Source organism: Gopherus evgoodei, chromosome 6 (assembly GCF_007399415.2).
Source record: "Gopherus evgoodei ecotype Sinaloan lineage chromosome 6, rGopEvg1_v1.p, whole genome shotgun sequence".
Taxonomy (NCBI): Eukaryota; Metazoa; Chordata; order Testudines; family Testudinidae; genus Gopherus; species Gopherus evgoodei.
In genome coordinates, this window is record NC_044327.1 from 134,016,005 (window position 1) to 134,024,717 (window position 8,713).

General features: G+C 65.5%; 1 protein-coding gene across 1 annotated transcript; it reads left to right on the top strand.

The window, feature by feature from the left end:
* Nucleotides 1-230: 230 nt before the first annotated feature.
* On the top strand, nt 231-8,691 carry LOC115653976 (cyclic AMP-responsive element-binding protein 3-like protein 3-B). Its single transcript, XM_030567852.1, is given in 10 exon segments — nt 231-306; nt 5,044-5,181; nt 5,288-5,580; nt 5,784-5,898; nt 6,081-6,128; nt 6,130-6,174; nt 7,306-7,412; nt 8,078-8,146; nt 8,377-8,461; nt 8,572-8,691. Coding segments are annotated over 9 exon segments (993 nt in total). The 5' UTR covers nt 231-306; the 3' UTR covers nt 8,665-8,691.
* The last annotated feature ends 22 nt before the right edge of the window (nt 8,692-8,713 follow it).

The window sequence follows — 8,713 nt, forward strand, 5'->3', positions numbered from 1 at the left end:
ACCCCTTGGCCCCTCTCCCACCACTGCACTCATCACTCACACCCCTTGGTCACGCCCCCTCCTGCACCTCTGTCACTCACCCCCTCAGCCCCGCCCCCTCCAGCGCACCCGTCACTCACGAGCGGACTGGAGGCGGCTCTTCGGTGCTGTCTGGGTGACATAATTTCCGGCCAATGGGGGCCCGAGCGAGCCCCAATTGACCAATGAGCGGACTCGCGGCGCAAGGGCAGCTGGGAGCTGTGGGCTCGGTGACGTCATTCTCGATGTGTTGGAAGCGGATCCGCGCAGCGGAAGCTGTCGAGTGAGGTGCGGGGGGACCGTGCGGGGGGGGGCCCGCGGGGGTCGGCAGCGCCAGGGCTGGGGGAGGGGTGCGACTGCAGCCCCCCCGCCGGGAGAGAACCCAGGAGTCCTGGCTCCCAGCCCCCCACCCCCCGCCGGGAGAGAACCCAGGAGTCCTGGCTCCCAGCCCCTCCCCCTCGCGCCGGGAGAGAACCCAGGAGTCCTGGCTCCCCGCCCCCCACCCCCCGCCGGGAGAGAACCCAGGAGTCCTGGCTCCCAGCCCCCCACCGGGAGAGAACCCAGGAGTCCTGGCTCCCAGCCCCTCCCCCACCCCCGCCGGGAGAGAACCCAGGAGTCCTGGCTCCCAGCCCCCCACCCCCCGCCGGGAGAGAACCCAGGAGTCCTGGCTCCCAGCCCCTCCCCCTCGCGCCGGGAGAGAACCCAGGAGTCCTGGCTCCCAGCCCCCCACCCCCCGCCGGGAGAGAACCCAGGAGTCCTGGCTCCCAGCCCCTCCCCCCCCCGCGCGGGGAGAGAACCCAGGAGTCCTGGCTCCCAGCCCCCCACCCCGCCGGGAGAGAACCCAGGAGTCCTGGCTCCCAGCCCCTACCCCCCCCGCGCGGGAGAGAACCCAGGAGTCCTGGCTCCCAGCCCCCACCCCCCGCCGGAGAGAACCCAGGAGTCCTGCTCCCAGCCCCTCCCACCCCCGCACGGGGAGAGAACCCAGGAGTCCTGGCTCCCAGCCCCCACCCCCCCCCCCCGCCGCCGGGAGAGAACCCAGGAGTCCTGGCTCCCAGCCCCCCACCCCCCGCCGGGAGAGAACCCAGGAGTCCTGGCTCCCAGCCCCCCACCCCCCGCCGGGAGAGAACCCAGGAGTCCTGGCTCCCAGCCCCCCACCCCCCGCCGGGAGAGAAACCCAGGAGTCCTGGCTCCAGCCCCCCACCCCCGCCGGGAGAGAACCCAGGAGTCCTGGCTCCCAGCCCCTCCCCCCCCGCACGGGGAGAGAACCCAGGAGTCCTGGCTCCCAGCCCCCCACCCCCCGCCGCGCGGGGAGAGAACCCAGGAGTCCTGGCTCCCAGCCCCCACCCCCCGCCGGGAGAGAACCCAGGAGTCCTGGCTCCCAGCCCCCACCGGGAGGAGAACCCAGGAGTCCTGGCTCCCAAGGCCCCCCACCCCCCCCCCGCGCGGGGAGAGACCCAGGAGTCCTGGCTCCAGCCCCCCACCCCCCGCCGCGCGGGGATGAGAACCCAGGAGTCCTGGCTCCCAGCCCCCCACCCCCGCCGGAGAGAACCCAGGAGTCCTGGCTCCCAGCCCCCACCCCCGCCGGGAGAGAACCCAGGAGTCCTGGCTCCCAGCCCCTCCCCCCCCCGCGCGGGGAGAGAACCCAGGAGTCCTGGCTCCCAGCCCCCCCCCCCCGGCTGGGGAGAGAACCCAGGAGTCCTGGCTCCCAGCCCCTCCCCCCCCCGCGCGGGGGAGAGAACCCAGGAGTCCTGGCTCCCAGCCCCCCACCCCCCCGCCGGGAGGAGGAACCCAGGAGTCCTGGCTCCCAGCCCCCCACCGGGAGAGAACCAGGAGTCCTGGCTCCCGAGCCCCTCCCCCACCCCCGGCCGGGAGAGAACCCAGGAGTCCTGGCTCCCAGCCCCCCACCCCCCGCCGGGAGAGAACCCAGGAGTCCTGGCTCCCAGCCCCTCCCCCTCCGCCGGGAGAGAACCCAGGAGTCCTGGCTCCAGCCCCCCACCCCCCGCCGGGATTGAACCCAGGAGTCCTGGCTCCCCGACCCAGGGACTGAACCCAGGAGTCCTGGCTCCCCGACCCTCCCCCCCCCCGCGCGGGGAGAGAACCCAGGAGTCCTGGCTCCCAGCCCCCCCCCCCGCCCCCCCGCCGGGAGAGAACCAGGAGTCCTGGCTCCCAGCCCCTCCCCCTCGCGCCGGGAGAGAACCAGGAGTCCTGGCTCCCAGCCCCCCACCCCCCCGCCGGGAGAGAACCCAGGAGTCCTGGCTCCCAGCCCCCCACCCCCCCGCCGGGAAGAACCCAGGAGTCCTGGACTCCCAGCCCCCCACCCCAACGCCGGGAGAGAACCCAGGAGTCCTGGCTCCCAGCCCCCCCCCCCCGCCGGGAGAGAACCCAGGAGTCCTGGCTCCCAGCCCCCCACCCCCGCCGGGAGAGAACCCAGGAGTCCTGGCTCCCAGCCCCTACCCCCCCCGCGCGGGGAGAGAACCCAGGAGTCCTGGCTCCCAGCCCCCCACCCCCCGCCGCGCGGGGAGAGAACCCAGGAGTCCTGGCTCCCAGCCCCCCACCCCCGCCGGGAGAGAACCCAGGAGTCCTGGCTCCCAGCCCCCCACCGGGAGAGAACCCAGGAGTCCTGGCTCCCAGCCCCCCCACCCCCCCCGCGCGGGGAGAGAACCCAGGAGTCCTGGCTCCCAGCCCCCCACCCCCCGCCGCGCGGGGAGAGAACCCAGGAGTCCTGGCTCCCAGCCCCCCACCCCCCGCCGGGAGAGAACCCAGGAGTCCTGGCTCCCAGCCCCCACCCCCGCCGGGAGAGAACCCAGGAGTCCTGGCTCCCAGCCCCTCCCCCCCCCGCGCGGGGAGAGAACCCAGGAGTCCTGGCTCCCAGCCCCCCCACCCCCGCCGGGAGAGAACCCAGGAGTCCTGGCTCCCAGCCCCTCCCCCCCCCCGCGCGGGGAGAGAACCCAGGAGTCCTGGCTCCCAGCCCCCCACCCCCGCCGGGAGAGAACCCAGGAGTCCTGGCTCCCAGCCCCTCCCCCCCCCGCACGGGGAGAGAACCCAGGAGTCCTGGCTCCCAGCCCCCCCCCCCCCCCCCCGCCGCCGGGAGAGAACCCAGGAGTCCTGGCTCACAGCCCCCACCCCCCACCGGGAGAGAACCCAGGAGTCCTGGCTCCCAGCCCCCCACCCCCCACACGGGGAGAGAACCCAGGAGTCCTGGCTCCCTCCCACTCCTCTCTAACCACTAGCCCCCGGGCCAGGATAGACCAGGGCTTTGGAGCGGAGCTGCAGGTTTTTGCTTGTTGCGGAGCTGGAGCACAGCTCCAAAGCCCTGGAACCCAGGAGTCCTCGTTCCCAGCTCCCCTGCTCTAGACAGGGGCCCCACCGAGAGTCGGTAGGAAACCCAGGAGTCCTGGTTCCCACCCACCCCAGCTCAACCACTTGCCCCCCCTTCCTTCCCAGATCTGGGAGAGCACCCAGGAGTCCTGGCTCCCGCCTCCCAACTCCTGTGGCTCTAACCACTAGATGTCATTCCTCACCCAGAGCTGGGGAAAGAACCCAGAAGTCCTGTCTCCCAGGTCCCTCCCCTCTCCTGTTCTAAAGCAGCTTAGCTGATGTCACAGGATTTTGGCATGTCCCTGCGCTGTCATTGCAAGGTGGCATGGCATGGCATGGCATGGCGAGGCAAAGAAACTTAAACCAGAGTGAGGCTGAATCTGTTTCTAGCTGCCAGGGCCTGCTGGCTGTGTATGTTGCAGCCTAGAGGGGTGGGATCACACTGTGCAGTGCAGGGTGTGGCTGTCTGTTTAGGGCTCAGAATTGCAGAGGGAGGTGGCACATATGGTGCAGGTGACCAAGGATCTGTATAGGCCATTCCATGGCCAGGGGGGATCACTGGGGCAGTGGCTCATTGCCATGGAATTGGCCACTGGATGTCCACAGAGAACTAGTCCGATTTGCCATTCCTGCATGTGGGCTGCTTGTCCACAGCTCCGCAGAGCTCAGACCTGGCTAGGAGAGAGGTGTGTTTTGGGGCTGCATGATTGACCCCTTGAGAGCCCCGACATAGGGACCCAAGGCAGTAAGGCGATGAGGGGCCTAGCCCTGCCTCCTGCAGCTGTGCCTTCTGACTCAGCAAGGCACAGCTGGCTCCCAGCCTAACTGTTCCTCAGACAGGCTTGCAGGGGTGGAGAGCGGCAGCCGCGTGACCCCCATTCAGTGTTGTCTGATGTGCCCAATATCTGATGTCTTGGCTGCTGGGTTTGCACATGCGTGTGCTGAGCAACTTTTATGACCCTTCCTTCCAAATCACCTGCTGTAGCCCGCAGTGGCCCAGCTCCTCCCTTGGCTGCCTGCCTGGGGACCTGTTCAGTGCGTGATTCCCAGCCAGATGTTCCCTGTGCTCGCCAGAACAATGGGGTCCCTGCATCCCCCTTCCTCTCACCGCCTTGCTTCCTGCTCCTTTGAGGGAGCGGATGGACTGATCCACCAGGGTTGCCCCATGGACCAATGTCCTGTTTCCGAGCAGCTGCTGCGGTGCTGAGACTCAGGCTCCTGGGATCTGCCCTCCAGCCTGGTCACAAGGTGATGCACCTGATCTGAGGCCTCCAAGGAGTGCCGGCCTAGCTGGCATCAGGCCAGGGTGCAGAGACTCTTCTGGCTCTGGAGAGCTGCAGGAGCCAGTCTTGTATCGGGGCTGAGTGAGGAGATTCCCCTGGGCCCTGCCCAGCCAGCTGTGCCTTGCTGCAGCACACTCATACTGTGTGGTGCCTTGCCCACATCACCCGCTTTCATTGCCCTGCTTGTGGGCTGCTGGGCCCAGGCAGTGCCTGGGCAGGTAGAGGTGCGCCAGGAGCCTTGCTGCAGGAGTCTCTGGGGTCTGGCTTCGCATGTGTTGTACCTTTCCCTGTAGAGATCCTGGCAGTTACACCCATAGCGATGTGAGTGCCCAGGCAGAGGGGCAGGAGGGAGGTCCTGTCCCTCTCCTGGATGCGAGGGTGGGTCTCTCCACAGCCCCTGGATGGCTCTGTCTGTCTTACTCAGATGTCGTGCCCAGAAGAGGTGGTTGCCTTGGCAGATGAGGAGCTGCTCAGCTTCCTCCTGGCAGATGATGCTCCCTGTGCAGAGTTCTCAGAGAACGAAGCCAACCTGCTGGGAAACTGGGGTCTGCTGGAGCCCGAGGTGAGACTGCTGTCTGGCACAGAGCATAGAGAAGTGAACTGGGCTGGGCCGTGGGAGGGGGCTTTCAGGCTTTCATCCTCTGCTTAGCAGCAACTCTTCTCTGCAGCTCCTGAATGACAAGGAGGTGGAGGACTTTCTCAGCTCCCTGCTGAGCCCCTTTGTAGAGGGGCCGAGTGCCTTGCAGGGTCACTCGCCTCTCGACAGCGATAGCGGCATCTCTGAGGACCAGAATCCCTTCCCCAGCCCCAGCAGCTGGGATGCGTCTCCGGCCAGGGACCTCACCTCCAGCCCTTTGAGCTCTAACATCGTGCAGGTCGAACACAGCTACTCTTTCCATCAGGACAGGGTGGCGCTGGAGAGCGTGAGAGCTGAGACAGCAGAAGGAGACATCTCCATTGACCCTGGGTAAGGGGTAGACCTGGGGATCCCTCTTCTGCAGCTTGAGCCCATGGCTACGGGCCATGCTGAGCTTGGCAGGGAAAGCAGCCCAGCTGTCTGCCGAATGAAGGGAGAAGGCCGGGGGTGGGGAAGAGGGGTCTGGCTGGCCTGCTGGGGCTGCTGGCACGGGGTGTGCAGTGGGTGGCCCTGACTCTCATTCCTCTCCCAGATATGTGGGGGAACTCGGTAAGTGCAGAGGAGACCCTGGTCGACGAGCAGAGTTCCAGCTTCCCAGTTGCTGTGCCCTTGGATGACTTCATGCTTGGGACCCCTATACAGGTACTGAGGCCCGTGCCCCAGGGACAGGCCCACTGCAAATGCTGGTAGGCCCCTGCCTTCCCTCCTCACTTGCACCTCCACTCCGTGCTCAGGTGCTGACTCCCATCTTGCCCTGGGGGCTTCCCTCACTAGTTCAGGGGAGGGGTTCTCCATGCTCAGCAGTGGGTTGATTTGTGTTGTAGTTCGATTTCCCGGAACTGATCCTGACAGAAGAGGAGAAACAGCTTCTGGGAGAGAGAGGGTGTCTCCTTGCCATCCCACCTGCCCCTGACCAAGGTGAGTTCACCCCCCACCCCTCTCCAGTGCATGGCCCCTCCCCTCACTCACTCCTTCAGAGAGGGCCCAGGCCAGAAACTGATAGGAGCGATGAAGAGGGGGGCCCCATTACCACGGTCGAGGGCCGGTGTCTTGCTGAGAGGCTCAACCCCCAGCTCCACGACATGGGGATGGTGCGGATACCTGGCTGAACCCTGCTTGCGGGGGCTCCATCTTCCATAGTGGCACTGGCCAGATACCAGCTAGGTGATCTGCAGCCACTGCCCCTCATCGCTAGAAGGAAGAAGGTGTGGGGGAGGTGGTGGCCTGCCGCTGCCCTCCCTGGCATATTGGCTACTGTGGAGTGATGGGGGTTCTGCGCTGCTGCAGAGAGTTGACCAGAAGCAAGAAGGCAGTGAAGGAGTCTTGACAGTCCTCAGCTGTTCACGAAGACCTGAAGAGCAGCCATGAAACTGGCCAGTCTTGTTAGTTTGCTGTGCCTGTCTGCACCCTCTGGATGTCTGTGCTGTATGGGGCCGTGTTCTGCAAGGGCTGCTGGGTCAGGCCCTCTCCTCCTGCAAGGATTTGGCCTGGTCTCCTTGGGCCAGTGACTCTTTCAGGCCCTGTTTTTGAGACCTCTGGCCAGGCTAGGTTCTGGTCAGCCTGCCTGGTGTGAGCTGGAAGCCAGGCCCAGGTGTGTGTGCCCAGTGTAGGGGCTGTGGGCTAACGGGGGTGGAAGCAGGTGTGGGTGCACATGCAGAGGCTGGAACTGCAGAAGGTGCTGTCAGAGCTGGGGCTCCTCTGCCTTTTGTCTCCCTGCTGTGCTGATAGTGCCCCTTGATTTCCTGACGCACTGGAAGGCAGCAGGTCTCGTAGATAGGCCAAAGGTCACCTTGCCCTCTGGGCCAGGGCCTGCAGCTGGGTTCCTAGTGACATCACAAGCAAAGCATGTGAGAAATACCTGGAGTAACCTCTGCCCTCCCCAGGCTCTTCCTGCATCTGGCCCGATGGCAGGTACCCGCCAGCTGCTGCTCCCTTTGCCCTGCTCAGGGCTGGGTTCTGGGCAGGGTTGTCACTATGAGCATAAGGGTGGTTCTCGCCCCAGAGTGTGGAGGCCTGGGCATGGCCTGTAACCTGGGCTGGCTGTTTCAGGCTGAGGAGCGGCTCCTGAAGAGAATCCGTCGAAAGATCCGGAACAAGCAGTCGGCACTGGACAGTCGGCGCAGGAAGAAGGTCTATGTGGATGGCTTGGAGAGCAGGTACCCTGGGCACAGCAGCAGGCGTTGCTCCTCCTGTGGGTCTGGGCCAGAGCACTGGGGTAGTGAACCCTCTGGCTTAAGGAGAAGAGCAGGACACCAGGCACTTGCACTCCAAGCGCTGGAGGCAGCTGCTGGCCCCCCGGGCCCAGAGGAGCAGAAGGCGATAGGCAGGGCCAGTTTGTACCTCGCTCTGTCGGATCTGCAAAGCTCCGATCAAGGTCTGAGACCCGCCAGTGAATGAGCCCTTCCCGCTCCCATGGGAGCCGTGTTCTGCCAGACACTCCTGCCGAGCTGCTGCTGCGAGACCCAGAAGCCTCGGCTCGGGGGCTCCAGGCACTGGGGTGAGGATGCGGAGAAATGGGACCTGATTTTTACCACTGAGAGGTCTGTCCCAGGGTAACCTAAGTGACCCCATCTGCTTCCCCTGCGACAAATTGGTGGCAGCGCTTGGCCCTGCCTCCTAGCTGTGTCAGAGCAGTTTGGCTGTCCGTGCCCCCAGCTTGTGGCTGTGCTAGGGACAAATGAGATCACACCTGCCCCCAACTCTCAGGACATTTTGCACCTGGCACTAGGCAGGGTCTAGGGACTCCCTCCTGAGCCAGCAGTGTGGTTTCCCATGAGGGTCAGTCTGACTCTTTCCTCTCTCCCCATCGCTGCTTGGGAAGGGTCGTCACCTGCATGGCGCAGAACCATGAGCTGCAGAAGAAGGTGCAGCTGCTGCAGAAGGAGAATATGTGAGTTCCTGACACTCCAGACATGGAAACTCGGGGGCAAGAGGGTGGGAAAGGGGGCACTGTCTCCTTGTGCCCCTCCAGTCGGCACTGACATGCCAGGGGAGCCAAGCCTGTTCCCCAGGATCCTGATCCCAGGCTGGAGAGACGCAGGGGTCTGTGCGGGGCTCGGTGGTGGAATGGGAGCCTGGGATCAGGGGCTACACTCACCTGCGTTTCACACTTTGCCCTAGATCATTGCTTGAGCAGCTACGGAGACTCCAGGCCATGGTGAGACAGTCCTCGACCAAAACCACCACCGCCAGCACCTGCATCATGGTGAGTGGCCCCTCAGCCGAGCATTGGCCCCAGGTGGTGCTGAGGAGCCTCCTTGGCTGGCAGGGCCGGAGTCACGTGCTGGTGCTGATGGTGTGGTTGTCTTTCTCCAGGTCCTGCTCCTGTCCTTCTGCCTCATTCTCTCTCCCAGTCTCTATCCGCTCGGAGCCAGAGTGCAGCAGGAGGGATTCCGAGGAGGTGAGTGACTGGCTGCACGGGGGTGAGCGGGCAGGGCAGGATTGTGCCTGACAGTGA